The sequence below is a fragment of the Curcuma longa genome, chromosome 13, assembly GCF_044706935.1.
Source record: "Curcuma longa cultivar G26 ecotype Majalengka, Jawa Barat chromosome 13, ITB_CL_G26_1.1, whole genome shotgun sequence".
Lineage (NCBI taxonomy): Eukaryota > Viridiplantae > Streptophyta > Magnoliopsida > Zingiberales > Zingiberaceae > Curcuma > Curcuma longa.
The window spans coordinates 4,131,598-4,147,122 of NC_133873.1; the positions used below are offsets into that span (position 1 = coordinate 4,131,598).

A 15,525-nucleotide genomic window follows, 5' to 3' on the forward strand; every position below is an offset into this window, starting at 1 on the left:
ACGTCACATCATGGATATGATGGAGATCCCATCATCGTTATGAATATGTCAGAAGGCTTGGTTTATTCAAAGTATATGTCCTATCATTGACCTGTATCTGATACGTCATGTCAGGTACATCTGTCAGACCAATATCATAATTAGTCGTAGGGGCAGTAGAGGGGGACATTCATAGCCGCATGATGGTGGAGTGGTCTGTTGGGGACAGGGCAAAAGAGAGTCGATTCAGCTCAGGCGGATAAACGTTGACACAGAGTCGTATCGGCTCGGGAGATCTGTCCCATGCTGACTCGGTTCAGCTGGAGAGAATGGGTCCGAGTCGAGCGGCGTAATCAGTCGTTGGGAGGAAGATTAATAAAGGGCCGAGTCGATTCGGGGGGACGACGAAGTGGTCTGGCCCGAGAGGGCGATTCCACGTAGAGGATTCGATTCGGTTTGATCCATTTGAGAGTAGGAGAACCTCCTTCAGAGGCTTCAGACTCGGGATGGAAGCTTCCTACAAGGCCTCGCCTTGACCCCTCCGATTCGTCCTGCAAGACTCAACTCGGAATAGAGGTGCCGGTGAACTCGGCCCAATCCGGACCCTATGACAAGCTAAGTCGGACCTGATAGGCTGCTCTCGGACTTAACGAACCGGGACCCTCACCATTCACGACCATAACATTGTCGGTTCAAAATATGTACTTTGAGAATTGAATAGATGCTACTTGAAAAAGAAAATATGTATTTGAGGATTGAATAGGTGCTACTTGAAAAAGAAAATATATATGTAGGAACATATATCTCTTGATTTATAAAATTAAAAATTGAATTTAGCTTTTTAAAATAATACCTACGGCCTCTTTCAATGTTGTCTTTTTAGAGGTATCTACTGTCTAAATTGTCAAGAAAGTACAATTTCAAAATTGAATACAACGCCATGACTTTTATGAAGAACACGCGATCGTGACTTTTAAACAAAAGAAAAAACGTAGATAAATAAAAGAATTAGAGTTCGAATTTTAATAGAGAGAGGCTCCAATCCCACACATTTAAAAATTAAAAATTTTATTTCAGCCCCACTTGAAATCAAGTTTTCAATTAAATCTAAATTCCCCCCTACTACTTTGCACGGCTGCTGCTTCGCCTCCCCACGCTCGATCTGTGGCACAAGCAGTCGACGCCAGCGCCCACACCGCCTTCTTTGTCCTTCATCGCAGGCCTCCCTTCTCTCTACTGCGCGTGATAGAGATGTGCGACCATCGCCGCAGCTGCTGCCCCTAGCTCCGTCGTCGATGCCTTCCTCCCTGACCACCACTGTGCACATCGTGTTCACTGCTGATCTCCTTAGCTTGTTGAGAGTTTCGTCACCGTTGCTCTCCCTGCCTCAAGCGACGTCGCCTCCGCCCTATTGTCGTGACTCGGTCACAACCATCGTCGTCGGAATATTACTAACGCCGATCACCCGTAGCTGCTCGCTCCGACCCTGTGCCACCGCATTGTCGCTGGATACAAAAAAATAATCAATATGTTAATTAAATTTATTTTGATTAATTAATTAGTTAGTTAATTAAGGATTATAATCGATAATATGAGATCAGTTTAATTAGATGATTATGTTAATCTTGATTAGTAATAATCAGTTTAATCCATTAATTGATAAAATCATTTGATGACACATAGGTTTGATTATAAAATCGATTTATTCTTTCTTAGTAAATTGATTAAATTTGTTAACAGGTTTATTAATTAATTAGATTAATTTTATTTATATACTTGATTACTTTTCTTTATTGTTGCTTCAATATTAGCAATGTATGACTTGTTATTATGTTATATCAGATTGGTCATTAAGGGATATTTCTATATCATGGTCATAATTTTTGTATTTATTCACTGTAATGCAGAAAACTCAATGAAGAAAAAAAATTATCAACTTGTTTTTTAAGCAAAAGAGCATACATTGATAAGTCGGGGGCATTCTCCATCTAATATTGATATATCAAATTCTAGTGATCAACAACCTAACAAATCTTTTATAATAAATGTTGATGTCAATTCTCTTTAACTTGATTTGGCATTATGTACTTCGATATGAAAATATCTATTAATCAAAGGGATGAAATTAGACGAGTTTATATTAAGACTGAGCAATATCAACTTATTAAGAATGAATATCTACTCACCAAATTTGAAAGTCAAAATCAACTATTCTAAAGTCATTGGTTTAAGAAATTTACTTAGTGTTGTCCTTTGAAAGATGCTGCATTTTATTTTCCATACTTCTTGTTTAAATATGAGCATCCTCACAATCCTGCATTTACAATAGATGTATTCAAATACTGAAAGCGAGTTAATGATATGGATAGATGTGCATTTTTTATGCATATAGGATACAATACTTCACCACATAATATTGTTGTAGAATATCTTGATAATTTGATGAATATATCTCGTCATATTGACAAAATGATGAATGTACAATTTTTAAAAGAAAAGCAAAGAACAGATTGCGGCTTACAATAACTATTGAAAGCATTCGATTGATACTATTTAATTTAATCAATTTAATTTAATTTATATTTTAAAATCGAGATTGAATCGAATAAATTGAAATAATCAAGATTTAAAAAAATAAAATTTTTTTGAATAAAGCAAATCGAATTTTCAAATTCAATTTAGTTCAGATAATTCCGTTTAACAGATATTACTGAGTAAACTAAACAACAAAAGGTCTATAAAGTGCTACTTTTACAATTGAAAATTTGAGTATTCAGTAGCTTCAAATACTTACGCTTCAGTTAAAATATGATCTATGATGAATAAAGGGCACAAATAATTTAATCTAATGTTATATTATTCATAGGCAAAAGATTAAATTGATAAGTCTACAATCCTCTCGACTCTTTACTTTTTTCATAAGATTTTGGTTTTCTCCCTCTAAACCTCATCATTTCTTAATTATTGGATGACAAGGGCTTATATATAAAGGTGAAGTGATGACAATTAATGTTCTCACGAAATTATTACCATGGACCAAACTTGTAGCATTCATCATTTCTTAATTATTGGATCACAAGGGCTTATATATAGAGTGGTGATACACTGCATGAAACCATAGCATGAAATTGTAGCATGACACTCACATTGACAGTGGGTCCCACTAACATGCAGTGGGACCCACTATATGCAATTGTAAATGTCATGCTACAATTCATGCTACCATTTAATTTCATGGTACAGTATCTTAATTTTCTTATATATAAAGGTGAAACCTATGACAATTAATATTTATACAGGTACATATTTCAGTTGGTGATGATGAAACAGATTTGTTGAAGAGTATAAAACCAAATACCCCCAAAGTCTAATATGAAATTGTTGAAACGGCGGATTTCACTTTTATTTTATTGTTGAGGTATGGCAATTAATTCCTTTAATTTCAAATTAGTTATTTTGCCGCCTTGCGGTCCTCTTCCAAAATATAGATCCTTGATAGAATATGCATGTACGCCACCACCACCGCAAGATACGGTATCAGCGAGATGATGCGATTATCGGGGGTGACTGCTCCCGTGTTGTACGCCGCCAGGATGATCAACAGATCGATGCACATGATGCCTCATCGCCGCCAGCAAGCCACGTTTGCTCCACTTCCGGCTCCGGACAAACGACAGCGCCATCAGGATCAGAATCAGCAGCGAGGAACACGACAGGGAGAAAGCGTTCAGCCATTTGAATCTGAGGTAGACGCTCCGGTGCTTGTACCGCAGGATGGGATCCCCTGCCTGGTGCGGCACCATGGCGTCGCCGCCGTTCGATCTCCTCCGAGAGGAGCCGGGGCGAGCGCGACGCCATGGCGCTGCTCCGGGCTGCGGCGGCCGACAAGTCGTCCTGCCAGAAACCACCGGGAGGGTTTAGGCCCGCTTGGTACGCCATTTGCAGGAACAGGGTGGCGACGATCATGATCAGGTTGCGTGTGTCCTTGCTGATCATGAGGCCAGACGCACCCTGTTCGGGCTCCTCATGGTTGATCCTACTACGGCCTCAGATGTTCTCTTCTTGTGATGCTGGAGGTGGCATCTCAGACGCACCCTTGTGATGCTGGAGGTGGCTGCCTCGATGTTATGTTCTCTTCTTCTGATGCTGGAGGTGGCGGTGGCGGTTGCTGTTGATCCAGTTGATGAACGACGACTTCCACGGCCGACGGCGATGTCTTGCTCAGGACGACCGACGTCCATCCCAATGGCAATATGAATGTCATGCTCTGCAATAACCCCACCATAAATTAACACGATGAACCAAAAGAGAAAGTATAAATGAAGCACCTTAATCTCATCACGATCGCAGACCGGAAGGGGCTCCGTCGCCGTCTGACCATCATGGAAGACAAGATTCACGGAGTTTGTCGTCGACATATATGCAATATTCTAAACCTAAAACTCCCCCAGTTTTGCTGATTGAAGTTGTAGAGAATTACCACTACAAATGACTCTAGCTATATATAGAATTTGAAAGCTCAATCTGCGCCTGGTTCATTTTTACATTTCCAGCTGGCAGCGAGGGCACGACCTAGTCTTTAGTCATTCAAATATATTTAAAAAAAGGACAATTTTATTGTTGCATTTGATTTTTTTTTTTTTTTACATTCAATTCATCTAATCCATGTCCAACTCACTCCGACTGATTTGTCCAATTCATCACTCATCTTATTCGTTGCTTGACTTGACTTTTCAATTTACTTGATGCAACTTGCGGTTCAACATATGTAATTTGAGAATTGAATAGATGCTATTTGAAAAAGAAAATATGTATTTGAGAATTGAATAGAAGCTACTTGAAAAAGGAAATATGTAGGAACATCTCACTGTTGATTTATAAAATTAAATTTTTGAATTTAGCTTTTTAAAATAATACCTACGGCTGTCAGCCAGTTTTTTTTTTCCGCTTTAAATGATGTCAGCTAAATATGTCACAAACTTACGCGATACTTTGCGTCATAATTGAAGACAACATTATGAACACGCGACTATGACTTCTAAACAAACGTAGATAAATTAAAGAATTAGAGTTCTAATTTTAATAGAGAGAGAGAGAGAGGCTCCAGCCCCACCCAGCCCCACTTGAAATCAAAATTTTAAAAATTAAAACCGCTGCTTCACCTGGCCCACGCACGATCTGTGGCACAATGCGACGCCAGCCCACACCGCCTTCTTTAAATATATGTTAATCAAGGGATGAAATTAGACTAGTTTATATTAAAATGGGGCAATAAAAATCTATTAAGAATGACTATCTACTGACCAAATTTGACTTTAAAAAATCAAGGGATGATATAATAACTAATAAGTTTGACTTTAAAAAAATTAAAGAATACAACTTCAATAATATTTTTCCTTTATGCTTTTGAATGTATTGAATACTAAATATTTTTATTTCATATTTTAAGAAAATTAAAATTCATGAACTTTTTATTTTATTTATATTTTTAAATTAATTTATTTATTATATTAATAATCGTTAGCGATCAAACTCAGGTAATTTTGAATTTTGACTATGTTAAAATCAGAAACAATTACTTTATGTTTCTGTACTTAATCGCATTATAACGTTGTTTATTCAACCTTTACTTTTATAATAAAAAAATTATATAATATACTAATCTTGATCCATTGTATATATGTGCTTTGCTTTATCGAATGTTGCTTTTCTCCCCTTAAATTTTTTATCTTGATTTTTTCTTTTTTTTTTCTGTAAAAAGGTGGAATCCACCACCTTAGCAGCCCCACACGATCGGCCTCACTACCATTTGTGAGGAGGTAAATCGAAAAACTGTAATTGGTCATGACCTTGATTTTCTCTTTGATGATATAAAGATGAAGAGGGAGGGAGTGATTGATATGTTGATGTTCTTACAAGAGTATATGGTAATGTGTTTTTATAGTGAGGAAGAGATATGTTTAAAGAGTCATATCTCTTTAAACACATCTCTTTAAACATACCTCTCCACACCCACCTCTTCAACTTTAATGTATATAACTTTATAAGGTTAAGGAGAGGGAATTAAAACTCAATTAACTTTATTTCTTTTATGCTTAATAATCATCACATTAAGCACTTTAATATAAGATTAATATAACTATAATTTACCTGAGCCACAAAATAGATTATTAAAATAATCTAACAGACTACACCCCTATTAATATGTATAAGCTGTGTTTTCGATTTGTTAGAAATATAGATAAATCAAAAGACGAAGGTTATCTATCTTCATATATAATTTGTCATTTGAAGCTCAAACATTGGAATTCTAAAAAATCAGTATTATGTATATAGTGGTAAAATATTTAAGAGAACAAATAAAAAAACAAATTTAGAATTCTAATAAAATTAAAATAAATATTTTAAAAATCAACCTTTAAGTATACATAAATTATATTTTAAATTTATTCAATAATTAAATTAGGTGAAGAAGGTCATTTACCTTCGAAATTAATTAAGTAAAGCTAAAACACTTAGATTATATATATATACAAATTGTATTGATAAATTTTTATGACTCATTTATAAATTATTTTCAAACCGATTCATTTTTTATTTTTATGTTATTTAATAAAGTAAAGCTGATAGTTGGTTTGAGGAATGTAAAGTACGAAAAAAAATATATTTTTGTTAGTATCTGAAAAGATATTTGATTTGATAAATTAGTAGATTAATAATGCTAATGTTGTATTTATAAAGATATAATTCTTTAGATTTTTAATATATTATTTAAGAAAGAAAGCCTTCTGCCATTTAATTGACAATGGTATAATATTTATTTAAATTTAAATAATTTAGGTTCATCCTGATCACAACAACACGTCGAAATTTTGAGATTATCAAATTAAATCACCCCCGGAGCATAGGTGAGTTGGTTACGATGCAGCAGACTTGCAGAAGAGGGCAAGGGTTCGAATCCTTGCGAAGCCAAGCAATACCCTCCTGCGTCGTAACCAATTGTACTTTCTCGATTTACCTCCTCACAGATGATCGTGGGGCCGACCGTGTGGGGTCGTTAAGGTGGCGGATCCACCTTTGCAGAAGAGATTATCAAATTAAACTATCTAAAATGAGTCGAGCAATCTAAAAAAATGATAAATCCCAGTCAGTCCCATTGACTCAATCCCTGGGGGTGATCGACTCGGCCCCACGGAAGTTTCCCATCGGCCACCAGGGTAAATCGAGAAATGCACGCAGCGGCCAACCCAGATGCCCAGCATCCTTTGATTGCAATCCCCATTTGGAGGAAAATTCCTGCAAATACGCCGTAGTTGGGGATCGAACCACGGGTACCTGGGTGACAACTTGAATGTCCTACCACGGCACCATGGCCCCAGGAACAAGTCGAGCAATCTAAGAGCATCTCTCATGGTGTGAATTACTATAGATTTTTTCATGACCTAGATCGATTCTTCATTAAAAGTAAAAAAATTCACTCATCTCTTCACTATCAACGTTGAACGTTGACGACGTTGCCAATTCATTCTTTGCCGAGTGAAGACAAGCTCAAGTATCTACTGTAAGTACCAATAAATTCAAAATATTTTTACAATAGTATGATATTATTCACTTTGTACCTAAATCCTCATGACTTTATTCTTGGACTCTCCCAAAAAAGCCTCATACCAATTGAGATATCTTTAATCATTTTAAACTCATGATCTTTTCCATGTGTTTTGGATGTGGGACTATGTTTGCACCATTGCAATCCAACAATCCCCTCCTCAAACAAAGGACCTCAGGCTCCCCTCAAACGGAAAGCCTCCGTTTGATGTCTGAATCTTCGACCCACCAGAACTTTTTGTCACTCGGTCCACCCAACCTACTAGGACTTCTCACCTAGCCGCAACTAAGGAGGCGCTTGGTATATATTCGGTAATGGAAATGGTAATAAGTTTTCATTGAGGGGTTAATGGCAATGGAAATGATTACTGGATTGATGGTGCTTGGTATAGATATTGAAATGAGTATAATTACCATTGATGCTACTTGGTATGAATAAGAAAGTAATGGGAATAAAAAAAAATTTATAATTTTACCCTTACTAATTAAATACATGAAAAAAATTATTGAATAATTTTTTTTATGGATATTATGAATTGGGAACATCCTTTGCAAGAAAGATGAGGACTTTGGAGTTGAGCACGTTGGAAAAAAATAATTTTTGGCATTTTTGGGAACATCCTTACATAGTAATTATCTCCCAAATAAACTATCGTCAAACAAAAAAGTATTATCTCCAAAAGACGAAGAAACTACAACAATAAAGAAACACCAACTGAATAAAGAAGAACAGAGTTCGTGGAAGAACACACCTTTGAGCTTGAGAGGGGAGCTTCTGTCAAATTCTGTTGGATGCTTTGGCTTGTGGTGGGCGTGGTTGATGAGCCCTAGCGTGTGAGGAGGAGGAGCGACGCGAGGTGAGGAGGGGGGAGAAGCAGGCTTCGCCTGGAGAAGGAGGTGGCGCCTAGAGAAGGAGGCGGCGGGGAGAAGCGCGGCGCCGCCTGGAGGAGGAGGGGAGACGCGCGAGGGGGAGGTGAGACGACGCGATGCGGCGAGGGCTTTGTGGTCTGCGACAAAAAAAATGAAGAGGGGGGAATGGGTTTAGTGATAACCGAGGGGTGAGTAGATTATCAAAATAAGGGAATCAAAATCATACCTTAATTCCGATTCTCATCTACCAAGCATTAAGTATGGGAATGAAACTAATTTCATTCCGATTCCAACCTCTTAAACTCGTCTACCAAGCAGCCCCTAGGACTTTTTGCCCCTCGGTTCACCTGACTTACTAGGACTTTCCACCTAGCCACAACTAGGATTTTTTACCCCTCGGTCCACCCGACCTACTAGGACTTTTCACCTGGTGTCTGGTCCTCTTGATTTAGACACGGGAGCACCCACTTCCTTTGTTTTTAAGGTTCAACCCACATGGTTAGATCTGGATCATGGCTCTTCCGGCGGTTAGTCCGGTGAAGAGCGGTCTCGCTCTGATACCACTTGTAAGTACTGATGGATTCAAAATATCTCCACAATAGTATGATATTGTCCACTTTGGGCCTAAGTCCTCATGGTTTTATTCTTGGACTCTCCCCAAAAGACCTCATACCAATAGAGATATCTTTCATCCTTTTAAACTCTTAATTTTTTTCATGTATTTTAGATGTAAGATTATATTTGCACCTTAGCAATCCAACATCTACTGCTTAGATTGTGAAGAATTACAATTTCAAAATTGAACGCATGCATGGCTATAACTTTTAAGAAGAACACGCGACTATGACTTTTAAACAAAAGAAAAAACGTAGGACAAAAATCATTGACCTTGATTAGATTTTTCACGAATTAACTAAAACAGAACCTACTTACGAATCATGGCAACTATAATATATAAGCAATTAACGTCACTACGAGTGTGATATAATAATACCATAGTTAGGAAAATAAATAAAGAATCATAGATCGAATTAATTTTAATAGAGATTAAATATTTTAAAAATTAGACTCCAAATATGTATAAGTTGTATTTCAGATTTATTTAATAGATAAATCAATAGAGAATGATTTATTTTACCTCCATAATTAATCAAACGAAGCTCAACCACGTAGATTATAGAAAAAAATTATCCATTAAGAGAACAAATAAAAAATCAAAATTTAAATTCCAATATGAATTAATAATTTAATTTTGTAGAGATCAGCCTAGAGCCATCTCGAGAATTCTTAAGGCTCTAGAAAGAAAAAGATTTGCTCTGTTTACTTGACAGTGTGAATGAAGAAAGGAAAGGGATCCACAGTGGAAATAAATTCCTAGGGAAAGAGAATGGAAAGACGAAGGATTATAGGTAAACAAGGAGGAGGAGAAGGGAACGATGTCGCCGAACCTGACTGCTGCTGCTTATCAAAGGTTGTTGCCAGGCTGCTGGTTATCTTTCAGCTGAGGCCTTCACCTGCTCCCTTCCCCACCATTTCCAAAGCTCCACAGTCCCTCAACTCTCTCCGCTTTCAATTCTGATTTCAATTTCTCAAAGGTACTGTAAACTCCCTTTCCCTTCTTGCTTTCTTGCTTCGATCGTTCAGCGAGTTTCTCCAGCAACTGGTTCAGCTTCGTAGTGCTACGAGAGACATCGACGGCTACTCCCCCCAAGAGCCAAACTCCGCTGGCAGTGGCGGTGGAAGCACCGAAGGTGAGTCCCCGTACCCCTCCTCCTCCGTCCGCCGGCGCCAACACCGTCCTCGGGGCGGATTGGGACGGACGGAAGGAAGGTAGAGGTTGGAAGGACAAAAGCGGAATCCGGTGGCGACAAAAAGCGAAGCCTTTTTGTCCACAATCGCTTCGGTGTCTGCATTCGGATGGAGGTCGCGTTGCCTCGCTTTCTTGGCATCGCAGTCATCGGCCAGAGGGGTAGAGTGTTGTTCCGGTAGCTCCGGGAGGATGTCGCAAACTAATACAGATCGTCGAGGCTAGTGTTCAACACTATCTCCGTAAACGATATTGCTCCACTATGGTGCTAACGGATAGCAGCAACTCGTTCCCAATATACAACGACGAACGTCGTATCGGAATAGTAGCACTCCAAATTCCGAGACCGACGAACTTTCTCGTAGGCTTTTTGGACTCCGAATGCACTAGATGAGATGAATGCACAAGGAAGACTTGAATCGATGAATTCGATGAGATTTCCATCATCTGGAGGGTTCTATTTAATTTATACTAATTAAGTGAAGAGGTTGAGTGAGTGGATGTGACCCTTGAACGTTATCTTGATCTGGGTCATCCAAATCTGGAGGGTTAACCCTTCATATAGTCAAGTGCAAAGTGCGTCTACAAAGCGCCCATTGCGCACGCACGTGGCGGGTGGCGGGCTCACAGGTGCGAGCACCTGCTCGCCGCTAAGAAGAGAGCACCTGGTCTTTTTGTGTTAACTCCATTAACACAGCATCATTAATAAGGAAAGAAAACACATCGAAAGTTTCCGATGTGGGACTATTCTCCCATGTATTTCCTTATATATAACATTAATTAACAATTAATGTTATTTTGGACAAATCTTAAACAATTAATTTCTCATTCATCTTTAATCGATTTTGAGCAAATTAATAGTCTAAATTTATCTACGCGAAACGTAGATTTCAATTTTGAAGTCAATTACGACTTTCATTAATTGATGGCATTTCGATTTTTCATAAAACCGTATTGGTCCATTAAGGCAAAATCATATCCAACATAGAGTACTCAAGATACCAAACACCTCTCTCATCTTCCAGAGTGATTGATAGCTCGAGCACCTTTTTTAACTTCCAAGTACTTGGTTGTCCAAGCATCTTTTTTAGCTTTTAGATTCTTTTGTAGCCCGAGCACCCGAATTGATGAGTAGCTCGAGATCATGTGACCCCACTTGAGGCCACAAGTACCATTGTCCCCGTATTCACCTCCTCATCTTTCGGAGTGATCGATCGCTCGAGCACCTTCTTTTACCTTCCAAGCATCTGGTTGTCCGAGCATATGTTTTAGCTTTTAGATTGTTTTGTAGCTCAAGCACCCGAATTGATCATTAGCTCAAGATCACACGACCCTACTTGAGGCCACAAGTACCGTTGTCCCCATATTCGACTCATCCCTCCGAACATCTTAGACTCCTCAAGCCTCCAAGAGACCATGGGGTCCCGCCCATCCTAGGTATAGACGAGGCTGACTATTGCAGGGTACAATTGGAGGAGATAGATCATAATTGGACAAGCAAGACACAATATTGTATAAGTAAGAAATCATAATTAGGCAAATCTTTATTAAGGAGGCACCGTAATAAGGTATGATCGATGTATGCAAATCCAAACCCTCATTGGACACTTGCGTGCATCGTACTACAAGAAATAATCACTTGTCCAAATCAAAAAGGACCAATCATATAAAAGAGGTACAATAGATAACCTATCACTTGTCCACTGTCAAAAATTAATTAAAATATTAAAAAAAATTATCGGACATATTCGATAACCTATACACCCTCCCTCCAGGAAGAAGCTTCGATCGATATTGGCGTCCAAAAACAGGAGCAACGATCAAAGAAACCCCATGAAATAAAGAGCCGAAGTTTCCATTTAAAGACAAAGCAACAAATCATGTCCTACTCAGCTTGCGGCCCCACTCGCACGTGGCCCACGCGCACAACACCGCCTCCTCTCCTTCCTGTCACCCTTTCCTCACGACATTATGACGTCACTGCTGGCGCACTACCTCCTTTCTGGTTTCATACCCAAAATGCCACTACCTTTTACCACAATTGCACCGACCACCCCTTGGCGCCCCTCCGGACACGATCGTAAATAAATAGAAATGTCTGGCCAATTTCTTTCGGCCCTGCCAGCGGATGTACACGCATCGACGACTCGTTTTGACGGTCAACGTCATTATCCACCCCCCTCTCATTTTAACATTTTGTTTTATTTTTTAAAAAATAACTGACCGCTACGCCGTTGGCCCGCAGTTACACCGATACCAGAAGCCGGGTGTACACGTGGCCGGATCACCGCGCTTATTAAAGGCCCCCACACCCACTCCCGACGTCCCTCGCCTTCCTTCGATCGAATGCTCTGAGAGGGCGGAGAGAAGAAAGAAGGTTTGATCGTTGGCCATGGCGGACAACTGCTCCGTGCTCGATCCGTGGGTGTTCCGCTCGGAGCCGGCCTGGATGAGGGAGGCCTTCGCCCGCGACAACGAGGCGCTCACCCGCGCCCTCCAGATCTCACTCTCGGATACCTCCTCTTCCGGCGCTGCCTCGCCCTCCGTCGCCACCTCCTCCTCCTCCCCCTCCTCCTCCACCACCACCTCGCCCCCTCCGCGGCGCCCCTCCGCCCGCGGAACCACCCGCTCGGGCCCGCCTCCGCCGCCCGGGTCTCCAAGCGCAAGTCGCGAGCGTCCAAGCGATCGCCCACCACCTACATCAACACCGACCCGTCCAACTTCCGGGAGATGGTGCAGCGCGTCACCGGCGTCCAGCTGATCGGGGATCTGCCGCCGGACGTCGAGCCGTTGGTGAAGAAGCCCGAGCCGATCCGGCCCTCGCCGGCCCCCCGCGCCGCCTCCCCTCAACAAGCCTTCCTGCCCACGCTCGACACGTCGGCGCTATTGCTGGCCAACGGCGTCGGGCCGTTCGCCGCGTCGCCCGAACTCCCGGTTTTTGACGCCGACGCATTGTTCCCGGCCTTCCCCACCCTCGAGTCGTGGGGAGTCATGTAACGGGCGTTACATGCTGTTTATGTCCTTTTCATTTTCCTTTTTTTACCAAAAAATTGCTGTGTACTTCTTCTTTTTTTCCCATAACGTGTAGGCCGTTATGTTTTACATAACGTGTAGGCCGTTATGTACCACTAACCTACCGGCCACATCCGTTGCTGATGGTGCAGGAGCAGACAAGCCTAATTAATACTCAGAGATGTTACCCCCTCTTTAGTGCTCGGGAATGTTGTCATATTTAGTGTTCAGGGATGCTATTATACTCGGGAAGTCTTTGGAACTGGGCTTGATCGGTCAAGAAGCGAGATCGACCACTAGAGAAATAACCTAGGTGTCATCAGGCAATAATCGACTAATGATTTTGAACCAGTCAACTAATGTTGAGGTGGATGGAACTACTGAGCTGACAGATCAGAATAATATTTAAATCTATAATTGATCAATCGATTGACAAGTAAGATCAGTCGACTGATAGACGAAAATTAGCCCGAATAGTAATCCTTTAAAAGAAGGTTTTAAGGTGTTTTGAAGATGTCGGTTCTCGAGGGTTTGGAAATGAAATATTATTGCATTTCCTACCATAAAGAGGCAATCCAAAATAAATTTTTCACTTGTAAAATTTATTTTACTTTGATTTCATTTATATCTTTGTATTTTGTTATATTACATATTTTGTTGTAAGAAATACGTTGCAAGAGGTTTCTCCGCCTCCGATTGGTATCGAGAAAAAGAAAATTAATAGTGATAATTCGTTAGCACTAGACCTTAGACGTAGCCATCTTGAAAGTGGTGAACTAAATAATTACTTTTAAGAATTGACGATTAATTGCTGTTTGTGTGAGTAAAAGATGACTTTAAGAAAACATATTTACTTAATTATTCACAAAGGTAAATATGGAAGGATGGTTCAGCCTACCTTCCAACATATTTACTTAGATTCATATCAGCAAGTCAAACATACGTGGTGTCAGCCTACCTTCCAACGTGGTCTAGTCTCATTGAATATTCGGTAGCTCAAGCATCTTCTAAAGCAGAGCATGCCGTCGCTCGAGCATTTCCTTTAGCTCCTAGATGTTAGGATTTGTGCGAGATAGGAATGAATAGCTTCAATCGTTTCATCTTGATTTTGTAGTCGTCTATAAAAAATTAATATACAGCGGAAATAAAATACACAATACAAAAAAACATAAACACATGACAAACTGATTCACTGCCTCCTAAGGTGACTATATTCAAGGTCTAATCTTAATGATTATCTCATTATCCTTCTCTTTCTTGGATAGTTTTCTGAGGTAGAAAAACTTCTTATAACCTGATTTCACAACAAGTACAAACAATATAAATATACAAAAAAAACATCCATTGGAATTTATAGAATGGATTGACGGTGTTGATCTAACAACTAGATCCGATTAATCAGCTCGAAAATGAGTCGTCGGTTTGAATTGGTGGAGCTCGGTATGATGACGTAGACCTTGTCTCATTTATACTCTAGACACACCCTTTTGAATATCGAGGCACCCCTTTGGGTAATGGATGTACCCTTTTTGGTATCATCATTACCGACTTAATCTCGTCGGTTGTTAAGTTATATCTTCGGATATCAACATACTTCCTTTGGGTAAGCTTATCCCTACGGATAAGAGTATTAAAGTCAATGTGAAGGCTATGTCTTCTTTCCTTAAGATGATATTATCTCATCCAAGTGCTTACAATTTATCAACAATTACCTCCCAAGATACAACGACCTACATCTTGAAATAAGAGCACTCCAAATTCTAAGTCATGGTGAACTTTCGAAGCCTTGGAACTCTTAAGAGAAAAGAGTGCTCAAGAAGAGATTTCACAACTTGATAATCTGTACGGATTAACATTCATGTATACTCGAATTAGCATTCATGTAATCCCATCCGTGAACCCAATACATGTGAGAGCTAAAACTTCTATCCGATCATATCAGACCAACCCTTTATAAACATTAATTTCTCATTCACTTATTAAATTGGCTTATGATGGTTTACTAGCGAAATAATCATCCTATCCCTATTTAATTCATTGGTTACCAAAGCTAATTTTCCAATAACATAATATTGGTCAACATCTACCATGTCAGCCAACTTTTATTATATTGGCCAAATATCAAAATTAGTTAACTAAAGTTTGATCAACCTTGATCCAAGATCGCTTGCACCAACATTAAAGTGGTCGCCAATTGAAGCACCTTTCTAAGCTTTCAGAGCGCTTGACCGATCGAAAACGTCCTTCAGGTC

At 39.6% G+C, this 15,525-nt stretch overlaps 1 protein-coding gene and 1 pseudogene across 1 annotated transcript; one reads left to right on the plus strand and one right to left on the minus strand.

Moving 5' to 3' along the window:
* Positions 1-3,430: 3,430 nt before the first annotated feature.
* On the minus strand, positions 3,431-4,421 carry LOC141843910 (uncharacterized; annotated as a pseudogene).
* Positions 4,422-12,591: 8,170 nt separating this feature from the next.
* On the plus strand, positions 12,592-13,445 carry LOC141844382 (calmodulin-binding protein 25-like). Its single transcript, XM_074732438.1, is given in 2 exon segments — positions 12,592-12,828; positions 12,831-13,445. Coding segments are annotated over 2 exon segments (603 nt in total). The 5' UTR covers positions 12,592-12,653; the 3' UTR covers positions 13,259-13,445.
* The last annotated feature ends 2,080 nt before the right edge of the window (positions 13,446-15,525 follow it).